The following is a 17,860-nucleotide window of genomic DNA, read 5'->3' as shown; positions in this document are numbered from 1 at the left end:
CGGGAACCATCCATATGCCATTTATATTCCACAATCTCTTCAGGCTTGACATTGCCGACATCACAGGACATCTGAGCCGTGTTATTAGCAGACAGGTTAAGGAATGGAGGATTCTGGATCACCGTCACAGTGCTGACATTAACAGGAAACACTGAATAACAGAGAAAAGTAGAAAACACAATCAGAAGCCATATATGAACCATCTGACAGAAGTCTGTGCTGGGCAATTTAAAGGTCCACTATGTTCCCGTCCATTTTATTTATTTATTTATTTTTAATAAGGACAGGACAGTACAAATCCCCCCAAATTTCAGGACAGTACAAATACCCCCCAAATGCTAGGACAGGACAGATACCCCCAAATGTCAGGACAGTACAAATCCCCCCCAAATATCAGGACAGTACAAATCCCCCCAAATGTCAGGACAGTACAAATCCCCCCCAAATGTCAGGACAGTACAAATCCCCAAAATGCTAGGACAGGACAGATACCCCCAAATGTCAGGACAGTACAAATCCACCCCAAATGTCAGGACAGGACAAATACCCCCAAATGTCAGGACAGTACAAATCCCCCCAATGTCAGGATAGTACAAATCCCCCAAATGTCAGGACAGTACAAATCCCCCCAAATGTCAGGACAGTACAAATCCACCCCAAATGTCAGGACAGGACAAATACCCCCAAATGTCAGGACAGTACAAATCCCCCGAATGTCAGGATAGTACAAATCCCCCAAATGTCAGGACAGTACAAATCCCCCCAAATGTCAGGACAGGACAAATACCCCCAAATGTCAAGACAGTACAAATCCCCCCAATGTCAGGATAGTACAAATCTCCCAAATGTCAGGACAGTACAAATCCCCCCAATGTCAGGACAGTACAAATCCCCCAAATGTCAAGACAGTACAAATCCCCCCAATGTCAGGACAGTACAAATCCCCCCAATGTCAGGACAGTACAAATCCCCCAAATGTCAGGACAGTACAAATCCCCCAAATATCAGGACAGTACAAACCCCCCCAAATGATCCCTTTTGGAAAGTAGCCAGTCTGAGGTATTTAGTAAGAGGAATGGCGAGTTTTTGGAAGTTATTTTTCACACAAGGCACAGGCATACTTGGAATTACACCCTAAAACACATTTTGCTACTCCTCCCAAGTATGGGGTACCATATGTGTGAGACATAGAGAGGCCCAACATCCAAGGAGCACCTTCAGGCGTTTTAGGGGCATAAATTAAACATCTAATTTCCTGACTATTTATCACACTTTTGAAGGCCCTGGAGCACCAGGACAGTGGAAACACCCACAAAATGACCCCAATATGGAAAACAAACTGTACTCTGATCTGTGATGTGCTGTGTCCTGATCACAGATCACATCATTAACCATTTACTGACCATGCTATAGCCTGGGGCACGCATCAGGCGCACTCTGTGATAGCTGTGTCCTTTGGATCGGGGCAAACGGCCAATCACAGCTGATCATAAGTAAACAGACTTGTCGGTTATCAGCAGTCCTTTGCTCACATGCTGTGTCTGTGTGAGAGAAAGGACAGCCAACCAGCAAGGCTGCCAGTACATCGGGGGCACTGATCATCAGTGCAGCCTCATCAATGCACATCAGTGCAGACCCATCAGTGCAAAATTTTGCGCCCCCCCCCTCCCCAATGAGAGAGCGAGAGAGTTAAATAAATGTGTGTATGTATATGTGATTCTCTCTCCCTTTTTTTTCTTCTCTTTCTCCTCCCTCTCTCTCTCTATTCCCTTTCTCTTTCTCCCTCTCCATCTCTCTCTTTCTCTCTCTCCCTCTTTCTCCCTCCCTCTATCGCTCCCTACTTCTCTCTTATTTTCCTTCTCTCTCCAACACCCTTTCTCTCTCTCTCTTCTCTCTCTCTCTCTTTTCCCTTCTCCCTCTATTTTTTTCCCTCCCTTCCTCTTTCTCCTGCCTCCCACTTTCTCTCTCTCTCCCTCCGTCTCTCTTTCTCCATCTGCCTTCCTCTTCCCCCCCCCCTCTCTCTTCTCTCTCTCTCTCCCCTCCTCTCCCCCCTCTCTCTCTCTTTCCTATTTCTCTTCCCCCCTCTATCCCCTCTCTCTCCTCCACCCTCTGTCCTTCTCCCTCCCCTTTTCTCCCTCTCTTTCTCCCTCTCCCTATCCCTCCCTCCCTTTTTCTCCCCCCTACTCTCTCCCCCTCTCTTTCTCCCTCCCTCTTTCTCCCTCCCTCCCTTTCTCCCTCCCTCCTCTCTCGCTCCCTCCCTCTCTCGCTCTCTCCTCCCTCTTTCTCTCCCTCTCTCCCTTCCTCCCTTTCTCTTTCTCCCTCCCCCTAACACTTTGTCTTTCTCTCTCCCTTTCCCCCCCTCCCCCCCCCCTCTCTCTTCCCTCCCTCTCCCCCCTCTCTCTTTCACCCATTTCTCTCTCTCTCCCCTTCTCCATTCCTCTCTTTATCTCCATCTCTTTCTCCCTCTCTTTTTCCCCCTCCCTCTTTCTCCTTCTGCCTCCCTCTCCCCCCCCCCCCTTCTCCCTCCCTCCCTTTTTCTCCCCCTCTCTCTTCCTCCCTCTTTCTTCTTCTGCCTCCCTCTTTCTCCCTCTCTCTCTCCTTCTCCCTCCCCCCTCTCTCTCTCTCTCTCTCTCCCTCTTCCCCCTCTCTCCCTCTCTTTTTCTCCCTCCCTCTCTTGCTCCCTACTTCTCTCTTTATCTCCTTCTACCTCCAACTCACTCTCTCTCTTTCTCCATCTCCCTCCCTCTCTTTTTCTCCCTCTCTTTTTTCCCTCCCTCCCTCTTTCTCCTGCCTCCCATTTTCTCCCTCTCTCTCCCCTTCTCCCCCTCCTCTCTCCCTCTTTCTCCTTCTGCCTCCCTCTTTCTCCCTCTCTCTCTCCTTCTCCATCCTTCTCTTTCTCCCTCCTTCTCTTGCTCCCTACTTCTCTCTTTATCTCCTTCTATCTCCAAATCACTCTCTCTTTCTCCATCTCCCTCCCTCTCTTTTTATCCCTCTCTTTTTTCCCTCCCTCTTTCTCCTGCCTCCCATTTTCTCCCCCCACCCCCCTCTCTCTCTCCCTCCCTCCTTCTCTTTTTCTCCCTCCCTCCCTTCTCCCTCCCTCCCTGCCTATCTACCTCCCTCTCTTGCTTCCTCCCTCTCTCTTTATCTCTCTCTCTCTCTATCTCTATCTCTCTTTTTCCTCCTCCCTCCCTCTTTATCCTCTCTTTTTCTCCGTCTCTCTCTCCTTCTCCATCCCTCTCTCTCCCCCCTCTCCCCCTCTCTCCCCCCTCTCTCTCCCCATCTCTCTCCCCTCTCTCTTTATCCCCTCTCCCCCTTCTCTCCCTCCCTCTCTTTCCTTCTCCTTCCCTCTCTCTTCCCCCCTCCCTCTCTTTCCTTCTCCTTCCCTCTCTCTTCTTCTCCCTCCTTTCTTTCTCCCTCTTTGTCCTTCTCTCTCCCTCTCTCTTTCTCCTTCTTCCTTCCTCTCTCTTTTTCTTCTTCCTCCCTCTCCCTTTCTCCTTCTCCCTCCCTCTCTCTTTCTCCTTCTCCCTCCCTCTCTCTCGCTCTCCTTCTCCCTCCCGCCCTCTCCTTTTCTCTCCCTCTCTCTCTTTCCTTATCTCTTCCTCTCTCTTTCCCCTTCTCCATCCCTCTCTCTCTTTCTCCCTCCTTCTCTCTTTCCCTCTCTCTTTCTCCCTCTCTCTCCTTCTCCCTCCCTTTGTCCCTCTCTCTCACCCCCTCTGCCCCCGCTCTCCCCTCACTCCCCCCCCTCTCTCTTCCCTCTCTCCCCCCTCTCTCTCTCTTCCCTCTCTCTTCCCTCTCTCTCTTCCCTCTCTCTCTTCCCTCTTTCTTCTCTCTTCCCCTCTTCCTCAGATCATATGGGACCACCCCCCCCCACAAGGGCTGCTGATCTCCGGGCAGCAGGAAGGGGGGGAGGAGGTTGTGCAGTCCCATACAATCTGTCATTGTGGTCCTGGCTCATCAGCTGCTGGAGGGAGAGGTACACGACCGTCGCTCTGCAACTATCTTCCCCCACATCGATCTTCCTGCTGTCTGCGACTGCTCAAAAGGTCCCTTTTTGGGGTGGGGGGGCGATGACGCCCCCCTAAAAATTGCCACCCTAGGCAAACGCCTTGTTTGCCTCACAGTAGATATGCCCCTGCCTAACTGTCAAGGGGCGTACAATCTAATGTCCCTAACTCACATTCATACACTATCGCCAACTTAGATAGGAGCCAATTAACCTACCGCCATGTCTTTGGATTGTGGGAGGAAACCGGAGTAAACCCACGCAGTCACAGGGAGAACATGCAAACTCCAGGCAGGTGGTGCCGTGGTGGTTGGAATTCGAACCAATGACCCCAGTACTGCCAGGTGGAAGTGCTAACTATTTAGCCGCTGTGCAATAAAGCAAAATCAAATAAACACCCGGCTGAGGTGAAGAATAAAGTGTAAAAAAACAATAAAAACAGTGAAGTATGTGAAATGTATATCAGAAATAAAACACGATCACAATGGCAGTAAACACCCAGACAGCCTATAATAAACACCCGGCTGACCTAAAGCATAAAGTGTGAAAATCCACAAAAACAGTATAAAATTATGTCAAACAAATGCCCGGCTGAGCAGTCAGTCCCCCAATGGAATAAATATGTGATGAATCAAGTAAATGTTCAACGGGCTGGATATTCACAAAAAGTGAAAAAAAAAAGAAAGAAAAGATAAGCAGCTCTACTGAATATACAACAAACAGATAAATGGTGAATAATAGATAACACTTAACGTGTAAAAAGCCGACCAAAAGTGATATAACAGTCTCACAGATCGGGGTAACCGGGTGTTTATTATAGGCTGGCCGGGTGTTTATTGCTACTTGATTTTGGTTTATTTTTCATGCATGTCTCACATATCATTTGGATTTAGTGGCTCGGCCACTTTTTGTTTTTTTATTTACTATTGACCTTTCAGGTTTGTTCTATGACACATTGGGTTTGATGCTCAGGGGGGTGTTTATTTATTATTAGTGTATTTTTGGGTCACTAGGGGGCAGCACAGCACTATTCTTGGGGAGTTTTATTGATGTGGGAACACATTGAGGGGCTTGCAGCAGATTATCATCTATTTGTGGCAGCGCAGGAGGATTATATCCTTATGTTAATACGCATATCTTGGGGTGTATTTATGAAAGAGCGACTTGCCCAGTGAAAGTGTCTGCACATTAGTTCAGCAGGGGCGACCCCCCCCCCCCCCATATGTTATTAGGCCGTTTCCTATGTCTGTCAAATGTTTTTTAATTGATTTCAAATAAAATACCATATTTGGCCACTATGTGGTGCTAAGCATACTTAAGCCGGCCGTACACGGGGCAAATTCTGAAAGGGAATGGGGTTCAGTGGGGTTCCCCTCTGACAGCTGAATGTCAAAAGAATTGTTGGCAAATTTAAAAAAAAAAAAAACAACAACATGGGGTCCCCCCTCCCATCCATACCAAGCCCTTTGGGTCTGGTATGGATTTTGAGGGGAACCCCCACACCAAAATGGAACCCCCAAGAAACAAAAATGGTGTTGGGGCCCCCTTTATGGGGTACATGGTACCACTACCCATTCACAAAAAAAAGTGTATTGTAAAAATGACAGGAGACAGTCTATGACAAGTCCTTTATTAAAAATAAAAAAATGTTCCCCAAAGTAGATCCAACGTCAGTCATGATGCCCGCCGCCACCGCTACCCGAAAAAGAAACAAAACCCGCTCTGCTCACAACGCTGGCTCCTGGCCAGGGGCGGACTGACAACTCATGGGGCCCCCGGCAATAGGGGAACATGGGGCCCCTGTGTCCTTGCCCAAACTCAAAAAAGCCTATGAAAAAGGTACCAGGGGCATCTCATGGGGCCCCCTACTGACCCGGGCCCTCGGGCAGTGCCCGAGTTTCCAAATGGTCAGTCCACCCCTGCTCCTGGCTGTTTGACAGCTGTGCTGCGATGACAGTTCTTAAATACTGTCATGATGTCACAAGGGGGAGGGGTTCACCCTTGTGACATCATCCTGTCATCCTGCGCTGTGATTGGCCAAAGCATTGCACCTGACCTGTGAACTGCAAACAAACCCAATTAACCCGTCTAACAGTATGCGGTAAAAATGGGGGTTTAGTTAGCACACCCCTGTGTTTACAGCGTACTGTCGGGTTAATTGGGTTTGTTTGCAGGCTGGTTGGTAAGTTGAGCCGGGAACTTTTCTCTCTGTTGTCTGACATGCGTCGCCCTTCCATGCGCTCCTCGCTGTGAAGGCCAGTTATAGACTGGGGCAGCGGCCATTTGTTTGTAAGGCTGTATAGGGGCCCCATGATTTCAACAGTGGCCCCGCCCTCAGGATGTCTGGGACAACCCCTACCCAGTACTCTGAGATGAACACTACACTGGACAGTCCCTGGTGTTACTGGTCTCTATAAATGAGTGTATTAGTGCATCTTCCCCCATAGAGAACAATGCAGTGTGGAGAGAAGGGTCATGATGTATATGGACTCTTACCTACATGGACGTCTATAGAGGAACGTTGTCTCATTCTGTCACCAAACATGTATGTAATATATTCACAGGAGTCTTCCTTCCCAGCCTGGGTCAGATTCCAGCAGCCCCTCTGTGGGTCCAGGTGAAGTCTGGGGTCCTTGTAGGTAGTTTTATACCTTTGCACATTGTTACAGGGCATCACAAGTAATGGATCTCTTTCCCCTCCACATTCTCTGTGCAGCTCCAGGACACCACCAGAGTCAGGACACTTCATATGACAATCAGTGATGTCTGATCCAGCCGGTATGTAGACTTTACCTGATGACACCGTGGAGGATAGGATGGACAAAAGTCCTACATGAAAAGAATGAAGAGAATGACACAGAATAACAAAATAAAAACAATACGTTTAATATAAGCTGAATGGGGCAACAAGGTATCTACCAGGGGGGGGGCTGACCATTCAGGCATTGCCCGAGGGCCCGGGGTCAGTAGGGGGCCCAGTGAGAGGTTCACTGGACACAATTCACTAAGCGGTATCTTACCGCCCCCCCGAGTATGTGGTAGAATATCGCATAACAATTTTTAAAAAATGTTTGAATTCAGCAAAAAACGTGTCTAAAATCCCGAGTTATTGGATCAAGTCATGCGGTACTTTAGTAGTGAAAACCATGCAGTGTTCATGTTCCAGCTGTCAGAGGGGTTCCCCACTGACAGCTGGATGTAACAGAAACAATTGCCGACAATTCAAATAATAATTACAAAACTGGCGTGGGGTCCCCCCCTCCATCCATACCAAGCCCTTCAGGTCTGATATGCATTTTGAAGGGAATCCCCACACTACAATTTTAGCAGGGGGTCCCTAGATCCCGCCCCCCCCATGTGAATGAATATGGGGTACAAGGAACCTTTACCAGACCTGAAGGGCTTGATATGAGAGAAAAAAAATGTGTTTGACTTTTCACTATAAATAAAAAAAAAAAAAAAATTCAAATGTCTTCATAAATTTTGGGCAAATGTCTCCTGCTTCGTGTCTTTGATGAAAAAAAATCCCAATCCGTGTAAATTAATTGGTTTACGGGAAAGTTATAGCGTTTACAAATGTCAGTATAGATAATGGGATTTTTTTTCTACTAGTAATGGCGGCGATCAGCGACTTATAGCGGGACTGTGGCGGGCATTCAGACACTGCGGGGAGGGGAACTGACTAACTGCCAATGACATCCCCAGTGACACCAATACAGTGATAGGCGGTAATAAAAAGCCCCGACACTGTACTAATGGCACTGGGCAGGAAGGGGTTACCTGTGTGCTGTGTGTTGGGAGACATGCTGTGCAGAGAGATACAAAGCAGCATGTCCTTGCTGACAGGGGAGACCTGTGTTGTTTACATACAGACCTCTCCCCTCTCAGCTTTGATGACGATGGCCGAGTCCCGGCAGGGAATTGCCAGCCATGACCCCGTGATTGACAGCCTCAGCAGCCAATAGAGTCGTGGGTAAGGCGCCCGATACCCAGAAATACCAAAATACGTATATTTACGCGGTTTTGCGCAGGGAAGCCGCCCTGTAGCTGTACATCTCCTATTGGGCGGCAGGTAAGTGGTTAATGCTGGATGGATTTCTGTAAATAAAAGGCTTTTCACAAATGTGTGTGTTTACTTACAACTGTCTTTGTTTGGGTGAATGAGTCCTATGTACTATTTACCCTTTACTGGTTCACATGGGGGCAGATATCTGGGGGCTTCCGAATCTAACTGGAGTCTTCTAGATTCCAATGACCCCCCAACAACCCTGATCCAGAGAAGAGTTCCGTGTCTTCATCAACATGGGGCCCCTCCCTCCCCCCCATGTGGATGGCATGCAGCCTAGTATGGTGTGGCCACCAGGCTTCATGTTTGGATTGAGAGTCTGCTATGGATTTAGGAAGGGGAGTTCATGCTGATTAAAAAAAAATAAAACCTGTAACCGATCTGGTATATAATGTCTGGTATTCATGTTTGGGGCCCCGTGTCATTGTGTCATGTATAGTGTAACGCTGCGCATTGTTACTGAGCATGCAGAACTTCATCTGCCCACAAGGAGGCAGCATACAGCACTTACACATTGCCGTGGCCTAACTCAAAGCATTCTGGGAGTTGTAGGCTGGAAGCAGGCAGGCCCTGGCAATACATAGTTGATGGTGCATCTAAAGCAGATTGTACAATCAGATTGTATAGTGCATGGTGAGCTTTACAGAACCCAGAGCACACTTCACCTGTTTCCAATACCACAGCTCTATCCTCGTAGGCTGTTATCTGATCGCTCAGCTCCTGCACACCCTGCTGCCAAATGAACAATTGATGCAAGATGTATTTAGTGAGAACAGTATTCACGGATTGCATTGAAAAAACGTGCGCCTGAAGAGGTGGCGGGTAACATACCTCCCAACATTCTGAGATGACAAAGAGGGACGCCTACTAGCAAAAATATGTAAGTGTAGGACACACCCCCTGCCACGCCCCCTTAACCACTTCCCGACTGCGCCATAGTAAAAACACTGCTACAGGGCTGCGCAAAATCACGTATATATATATACACACACTTGTGTATTCCTGGGTAGGGGGCGTGCGCACGCTCTGCCCTACCCACACTGCCATTGGCGGCTACAGTTGTCGATCACCAGGTCCTGGCTGGAAATTCCCCGCTGGCACCCGGCGATCACCAAGTGACAGGGGAGAGGTCTGTATGTAAACAACACAGGTCTCTCTCCTGTCACCAAGGACATGCTGCTTTGCATATCTCTGCACAGCATGTCTCCCTAGTAACACTCCCAGCACACAGTTAACCCTTTGATGGCCCCTCATGTTAACCCCTTCCTGCACAGTGGTATTAGTACGGTGTCAGTGCTTTTTTTTTAGCACTGATCACTGTATTGGTGTCACCTGATGTCAGTGACACCAAGTCAGCCCTCCCCCCTCAGTGTCAGAATGCCCGCCGCAGTCCCGCTATACGTCGATGATCGCCGCCATTACTAGTATATTAAAAAAAAATCCCAGTATCTATCCCGCCATTTGTAAACGCTATAACTTCCACGTAAACCAATTAATTTACACGTATCGGGATTTTTTTCAGCGAAGACACGGAGCGGGAGACATTTTGGCCTAAATTAATGACGAAATTTGATTATTTTAATTTTTTTTACAGGACGTGTTTAATAGCAAAAAGACAAAAACACTCGGGTTTATTTTCAAAATTGTCGGCCTTTTTATGTTTATAGCGCAAAAAAATCAAAAACGCAGAGGTGATCAAATACCACAGAAAGAAATCGCTATTTGTGAGAAAAAAAAGATGTGAATTTCATTTGGGTGCAGCGTTGCATGACCGCGCAATTGAAAGTTAAAGTAACGCAGCGCCGTATCGCAAAAGATTGCCTGGTCAGGAGAGGGGGGGGGGGGGATCTTCTAGAGGGGGAGGGGTTAAAGGAGAATTATAAAAAAAAATGATTGGTTAAACCCACAAGTGCTTTTTTTACCATTACTATTCCTTTTTATTGGATGCTGAAATTTAGGAATGCAGCAATTGAGAAACTGGATGAAAGGTTTATCACCGTAAAACACTTTCTGATAGATAAATGGTGCATTTTATATACGATTCTATAGATCAGACCGAAATGAGGGACAAATGAGGAGGAAGGAGGGACAAGAGGGACAGTCCCTCGAAATCCGGGACAGTTGGGAGCTAAGTGGTAGTGATGTGCTGGGAGTGGGGAGGGCAGACGCCGGGTGTGAGGTCAGCAGATGAACTCCTTCCTGTGTCACGTCCCCAGGTCTGTCCGGGAAGTAAGGGAGCCAGCTGGACACAGAGATAAGGGCTGTGGAGGAGAAACACAAATAGGTTTTATTTCTGCAAAAGAAGTTCATTCATGTTATATACCGTATTCTTCACTCCATAAGACGCACCTGACCCTAAGACACACCTAGGTTTTACAGGAGGAAAACAAGAAATAGATATTCTGAACCAATGGACTGCAGACACAGTACAGGAGATGACCAGAGACTGCGGATACAGTTCAGGAGATGACCAGAGACTGCGGACACAGTACAGGAGATGACCAGAGACTGCAGACATAGTACAGGAGATAACCAGAGACTGCGGACACAGTACAGGAGATGACCAGAGACTGCGGACATAGTACAGGAGATGACCAGAGACTGCGGACACAGTACAGGAGATGACCAGAGACTGCAGACACAGTACAGGAGATGACCAGAGACTGCGGACATAGTACAGGGGATGACCAGAGACTGCGGACATAGTACAGGAGATGACCAGAGACTGCAGACATAGTACAGGAGATGACCAGAGACTGCGGACACAGTACAGGAGATGACCAGAGACTGCGGACACAGTACAGGAGATGACCAGAGACTGCGGACAGTACAGGAGATGACCGGAGACTGCGGACACAGTACAGGAGATGACCAGAGACTGCGGACATAGCACACCCCTGTGTTTACAGCGTACTGTCGGGTTAATTGGGTTTGTTTGCAGGCTGGTTGGTAAGTTGAGCCGGGAACTTTTCTCTTTGTTGTCTGACATGCGTCGCCCTTCCATGTGCTCCTCGCTGTGAAGGCCAGTTATAGACTGGGGCAGCGGCCATTTGTTTGTAAGGCTGTATAGGGCCCCATGATTTGTAACAGTGGCCCCGCCCTCAGGATGTCTGGGACAACCCCTACCCAGTACTCTGAGATGAACCCTACACTGGACAGTCCCCGGTGTTACTGGTCTCTATAAATGAGTGTATTAGTGCATCTTCCCCCATAGAGAACAATGCAGTGTGGAGAGAAGGGTCATGATGTATATGGACTCTTACCTACATGGACGTCTATAGAGGAAAGTCTCATTCTGTAACCAAACACCTCTGTAACATATACACAGGAGTCTTCCTTCCCAGCCTGGGTCAGATTCCAGCAGCCACTCTGTGGGTCCAGGTGAAGTCTGCGGTCATTGTAGGTAGTTCTATACCTTCCCACATTGTTACAGAACATCACAAGTAATGGATCTCTTTCCCCTCCACATTCTCTGTACAGCTCCAGGAAACCACGATAGTCAGGACACTTCATATGACAATCAGTGATGTCTGATCCAGCCGGTATGTAGACTTTACCTGATGACACCGTGGAGGATAGGATGGGCAAAAGTCCTACATGAAAAGAATGAAGAGAATGACACAGAATAACAAAATAAAAACAATACGTTTAATATAAGCTGAATGGTGCAACAAGGTATCTACCAGGGGGGGGCTGACCATTCAGGCATTGCCTGAGGGCCCGGGGTCAGTAGGGGGCCCGGTGAGAGGCTCACTGGGCACAATTCACTAAGCGGTATCTTACCGCCCCCCCGGAGAATGTGGTAGAATATCGCATAACATTTAAAAAAAAAAATTCCGCAAATTAAAAAATTCCGCAAAAAACACAACTAAAATCCCGAGTTATTGGATCAAGTCATGCGGTACTTTAGTAGTGAAAACCATGCAGTGTTCATGTTCCAGCTGTCAGAGGGGTTCCCCACTGACAGCTGGATGTAATTGCCGGAAATTCAAATAATAATAAAAAAAATGGTGTGGATCCCCCCCCCCTCTATCCATACCAAGCCCTTCGGGTCTGGTATGGATTTTGAGAGGAACCCCCATGCAAAAATTTTAGCAAGGGGCCCCCAGATCCCACCCCCCTATATGTGAATGAGTATGGGGTACACAGAACCCATAGCAGACCCAAAGGTTTTATTATGGAGGGGGGACCCCATGACTTTGTTTTATTGTTTTTTTAAATTATTTTTAATGTCCCTTCTATGCAGCCGAGCTGCAATATGTAGGTGGGGTGTTGTGTGGGTGTGGCTTTGCCTTGAGTGTAGGCGGAGACACAGGGGGCCCCATGATCTCTTATTGCCCGGGGGCCCCGTGAGTTGTCAGTCCGCCCCTGGCAGCTACATCTAAGCAGAATGAAAAATATCCGGTTCTTACAGCAATGGGCCGTCCTAAATACAATTCAGATGTGTGTTTAGGATGACCAATAGGGATGAGCTGAATGCTCCTTGGCTGTTCAGGCATCAAGTATGATCATGGCATTCATACCATCAATGGTTGCTAAGGCTGCCAGCGGGTGCTGGGACTGTCCAGACCTCGACAACCAGTGATGTCACCATCCCCATTTACTTACCGGGAATCCCCCCTCTTAGAGTATAAGCTCCCAGGATCAGGCCCTCCTGACTCTCTTGTATTGAACTGTATTGGTGCTGTATTGTCTCCCTTTACAGTGAAGGAAATGTGTATTTGCTCCCCGGCTGATGCTGAATGTTCGCCCCTCACACAGAAATGATCGGTCTAACAACGGAATGTTCACCCCTCACACAGAAATGATCGGTCTAACAACGGAATGTTCGCCCCTCACACAGAAATGATCGGTCTAACAACGGAATGTTCGCCCCTCACACAGAAATGATCGGTCTAACAATGGAATGTTCGCCCCTCACACAGAAATGATCGGTCTAACAATGGAATGTTCGGTGTAACACTGAGAGACAGAATACAACAACAAATTCAGCAGAAATGCGTCTAACAAATGATGACGGATCTGCATGTTCATGAGGGAAAGAAGGATTTGATCCCCTATCATTCAGCAGGATTTCTGGCTCCCAGGTGTCTCTCATACAGGTAACAAGCTGAGATTAGAAGCAGTCTCTTAAAGGGAGTGCTGCTAATCTCATTGTGTTACCTATATAAAAGACACCTGTCCACAGGAGCAATCAAACCATCAGATTCCAAACTCTCCACCATGGCAAAGACCAAAGAGCTGTCCAAGGATGTCAGGGACAAGATGGTAGACCTACACAAGGCTGGACTGGGCTACCAAACTATGGCCAAGCAGCTTGGTGAGAAGGTGACAACAGTTGGTGCAATCATTCACAAATGGAAGAAACACAAAACAAGTGTCAGTCTCCCTAGGTCTGGTGCACCATGCAAGATCTCACCTCGTGGAGTGTCAATGATCATGAGAACAGTGAGGAATCATCCCAGAACTACACGTGAGGATCTTGTCAATGATCTCCAGGCAGCTGGGACCACAGTCACCAAGAAAACAATTGGTAACACACTACGCCGACAAGGACTGAAATCCTGCAGTGCCCGCACGGTCCCTCTGCTCAAGAAAGCCCATGTCCAGGCCCGTCTGAAGTCTGCCACTGAACATCTGAATGATGCAGAGGAGGACTGGTGGGAAGTGTTGTGGTCAGAGGAGACCAAAATCCAGCTCTTTGGCATCAACTCAACTCGCTGTGATTGGAGGAGGAGGAATGCTGCCTATGACCCCAAGAACACCATCCCAACTGTGAGACATGGTGGTGGAAACATTCTGCTTTGGGGGTGTTTTTCTGCTAAAGGGACATGACAACTGCACCGCATCAAAGGGACGATGGACGGGGCAATGTACCATCAAATCTTGGGTGAGAACCTTCTTCCCTCAGCCGGGGCATTGAAAATGGGTGGTGGATGGGTGTTCCAGCATGACAATGACCCAAAACACACGGCCAAGGCAACAAAGGAGCGGCTCAAGAAGAAGCACATTAAGGTCCTGGAGTGGCCTAGCCAGTCTCCACACCTTCATCCGATGGAAAATCTGTGGAGGGAGCTGAAAGTTCGAGTTGCCAAATGTCAGCCACCAAACCTTAAAGACTTGGAGAGGATCTGCCAAGAGGAGTGGGCCAAAATCCCTCCTGAGATGTGTGCGAACCTGGGGGCCAACTCCAGGAAACGTCTGACCTCTGTGATGGCCAACAAGGGATTTGCCACCAACTACTAAGTCATGTTTTGTGAAGGGAATCAAATCCTTATTTCCCTCATGAACATGCAGATCAGTCATCATTTGAATATGGGAGTGAAGGGAAAGGTGAAACAATAAAGGTCCAAAATGAGGACCAAAAGGTGTAATTTGACCGTGGGCAAAACGCACCGAAATGATCAGGGAAAAATAAAATGTGACTATAAAAATCATAAATGCAACATAAAGTCCATGTACACAAACGTCCAACAAAAACGCATAAAAGAAACCCACAACGTGGATAGGTAACTGACCGTTGAATCCCACACCGGCTACATTGCCTCCTCCCTTCCACGCTCCGACCCCAAGGGGCCAAAAGGCTTTCAGGACACTCCCTGCAGGGGCCCTTTAAGTGGAATCTATTGTTTGTGGGCGGTCCTCAGGGTAACATACACATAGATGGAGCGCAGTGATTGGTGGAAGCAGGAACATGTATTTCGGGTTGTTCTTTGGCGCTCAGTTCCGGTTGTAGTAAGAAATATCCGGCGACATTTATACACAAAATACTGATTTGTTTCTTTTGTATTTCGGGTCGGTTTTCCTTCGATCATAAAACAAATGCGGAGATATCTGTTACCATTCAGCACTGAAAGAAAGCCCAATGTTGTCCTGAATACATCGCCCCGTCATTCCCCGGGATAGACACTATAGCTGGCCACACACTACCAGACAATCGGGACAATCAGCGTCCGCTTCTCCTCCATATTTCACAGCAAGTTGGATATGAAGATGGAAGGAATTGGACGCAAATTCTCCGAGGACAAAACCCGTCTGTTGTTGTTGTTTGCCTGGAAATTGTTGTGTCTTGTTTGTGATCAGCACAGTCTTTCCTATGTGACATTTATCATATGAACACAGAAGGAGGAAACACAAATCGTTACTTCTCATCCCGGAGGAGAACAATGTTACAGTTTGTCCCTTCGGGAATGTTTGGTTGGGAAAGTGTGAATGTGATGTGGGAGGTTGTGTAACACGACATGAGATCCATCCATCCTTCCTCGGGACCAATGTTCCTTCTGATGTTCTCATAGTGTGCGCCGCACTGTAGTCCTTGTGATGATATGTACAGTGTTACTAAGTCATGTCATATGAGCCAAATCGTGTGCAGACATGAACCCCCAACATTTACCCCCCCCCCCATCACTAAAGGGTTCTCCAAGAAATATTACAGTTTGGATAACTTTATAGACTTCATGAACTCTTTACATCTCAATAGTGTTCTAAAGGAAATCTCTGACAATTTGGGGTGGGGGAGGGGTTGTAGGAAGCCACGCCTAACCAATATCTTCTGTTATTCTTGCTGGAACATTTTACACCCCAAAAGTACAGATTCTCCAATATTTCAATACTTTGCCAAACTGACCCCTCCCCCCCCAAAAAAAATATATGAATTCAATTCATCCTTAAGTCCATCCATTCATACATTCATTCCTTCACCTTTGAAAAATAATCGCTCAGTGTAGCTCAGGGTGGGGTTGTCACCGTCCCTGTTTATATCATAGAAAGGATTTTTTCTGACATTTGATGGATTTTAGAGGCGACCTTTACATGCACAAGAGAGACGACTTCTTCAAAAGAATCGACATTTTATTTCTACATCCAATATATCATTCAAAGTCTTCGCTCTACAAACACCTACAGAATGGAGATCAAATAATTCCTTCACCTATGGCCTGGACCTTGTGTGTACCTACCTGAGATCACCCCCCAGGATTCCTTCACCTATAGGCTGGACCTTGTCTGTACCTACCTGAGATCCCCTCCCAGGATTCCTTCACCTATAGCCTGGACCTTGTCTCTACCTCTCTACCTACCTGAGATCCCCTCCCAGGATTCCTTCACCTATAGCCTGGACCTTGTCTCTACCTACCTGAGATCCCCCCCCCCCCCCCCAGGGTTCCTTCACCTATAGCCTGGACCTTGTCTCTACCTCTCTACCTACCTGAGATCCCCTCCCAGGATTCCTTCACCTATAGCCTGGACCTTGTCTCTACCTACCTGAGATCCCCCCCCCCCCCAGGGTTCCTTCACCTATAGCCTGGACCTTGTCTATACCTACCTGAGATCACCCCCTCAGGATTCCTTTACCTATAGCCTGGACCTTGTTGTCTGTACCTACCTGAGATCACCCCCAGGATTCCTTCACCTATAGCCTGGACCTTGTTGTCTGTACCTACCAGAGATCACCCCCCCCTCCCAGGATTCCTTCACCTATAGCCTGGACCTTGTCTCTACCTACCTGAGATCCCCTCCCAGGATTCCTTCACCTATAGCCTGGACCTTGTCTCTACCTACCTGAGATCACCCCCTCAGGATTCCTTTACCTATAGCCTTGACCTTGTCTGTGCCTACCTGAGATCATCCCCCAGGATTCCTTCACCTATAGCCTGGACCTTGTCTATACCTACCTGAGATCACCCCCTCAGGATTCCTTTACCTATAGCCTTGACCTTGTCTGTGCCTACCTGAGATCATCCCCCAGGATTCCTTCACCTATAGCCTGGACCTTGTTGTCTGTACCTACCTGAGTTCACCCCCCAGGATTCCTTCACCTATAGCCTGGACCTTGCTGTCTGCACCTACCTAAGATCACACCCAGGATTCCTTCACTTATAGCCTGGACCTTATGCGTACCTACCTGAGATCACCCCAGGATGCCTTCACCTATAGCCTGGACCTTGTTGTGTGTACCTACCAGAGATCACCCCCAGGATTCCTTCACCAATAGCCTGGACCTTGCTGTCTGTACCTACCTGAGATCACCCCCTAGGATTCCTTCACCTATAACCTGGACCTTGTCTGTACTACCCGAGATCACCCCCCAGGATTCCTTCACCTATAGCCTGGACCTTGCTATCTGTACCTACCTGAGATCACCCCCTAGGATTCCTTCACCTATAGCCTGGACCTTGATGTCTGGACCTACCTGAGATCACCCCACAGGATTCCTTCACCTATAGCCTGGATCTTGCTGTCTGTACCTACCTGAGATCACCACCCAAGATTCCTTCACCTATAGCCTGGACCTTGTCTGTACCTACCTGAGATCACCCCCCAGAATTCTTTCACCTATAGCCTGGACCTTGCTGTCTGTACCTACCTGAGATCACCACCCAAGATTCCTTCACCTATAGCCTGGACCTTGTCTGTACCTACCTGAGATCACTCCCCAGGATTCCTTCACCTATAGCCTGGACCTTTCTGTCTGTACCTACCTGGGATCACCCCCCAGGATTCCTTCAACTATAGCCTGGACCTTGTCTGTACCTACCTGAGATCACCCCCCAAGATTCCTTCACCAATAAACTGAACCTTGCTGTCTGTACCTACCTGAGCTCACTCCCCAGGATTCCTTCACCTATAGCCTCGACCTTGTCTGTACCTACCTGAGATCACCCCCCAGGATTCCGTCACCTATAGCCTGGATCCTGCTGTCTGTACCTATCTGAGATCACCCCCCAGGATTCCTACACCTATAGCCTGGACCTTATCTGTACCTACCTGAGATCACCCCCCAGGATTCCTTC

The 17,860-nt window shown here is 48.1% G+C and overlaps 1 protein-coding gene across 1 annotated transcript in view; it reads right to left on the bottom strand.

The window, feature by feature from the left end:
- Positions 1–7: 7 nt before the first annotated feature.
- LOC149435241 (uncharacterized) overlaps positions 8–17,860 on the bottom strand; it is a gene marked incomplete at its 3' end in the record, with an annotated part of 37,686 nt that continues 19,833 nt past the window's right edge. The window contains exons 3-6 of the mRNA XM_089662873.1: positions 11,333–11,662; positions 10,122–10,330; positions 6,500–6,839; positions 8–151 (exon numbers count right to left, since the gene is read on the bottom strand). Of these exons, the coding sequence (XP_089518999.1) occupies positions 8–151; positions 6,500–6,839; positions 10,122–10,330; positions 11,333–11,662 (1,023 nt within the window). The remainder of the gene's footprint in view (positions 152–6,499; positions 6,840–10,121; positions 10,331–11,332; positions 11,663–17,860) is intronic.

The sequence above is a fragment of the Staurois parvus genome, unplaced genomic scaffold (genome assembly GCF_062004578.1).
Source record: "Staurois parvus isolate SC_StPar_1 unplaced genomic scaffold, SC_StPar_1.0 ptg001572l, whole genome shotgun sequence".
Lineage (NCBI taxonomy): Eukaryota > Metazoa > Chordata > Amphibia > Anura > Ranidae > Staurois > Staurois parvus.
Note: the sequence above shows the minus strand (reverse complement) of the source record. Positions and strands in the feature narration are given on the sequence as shown.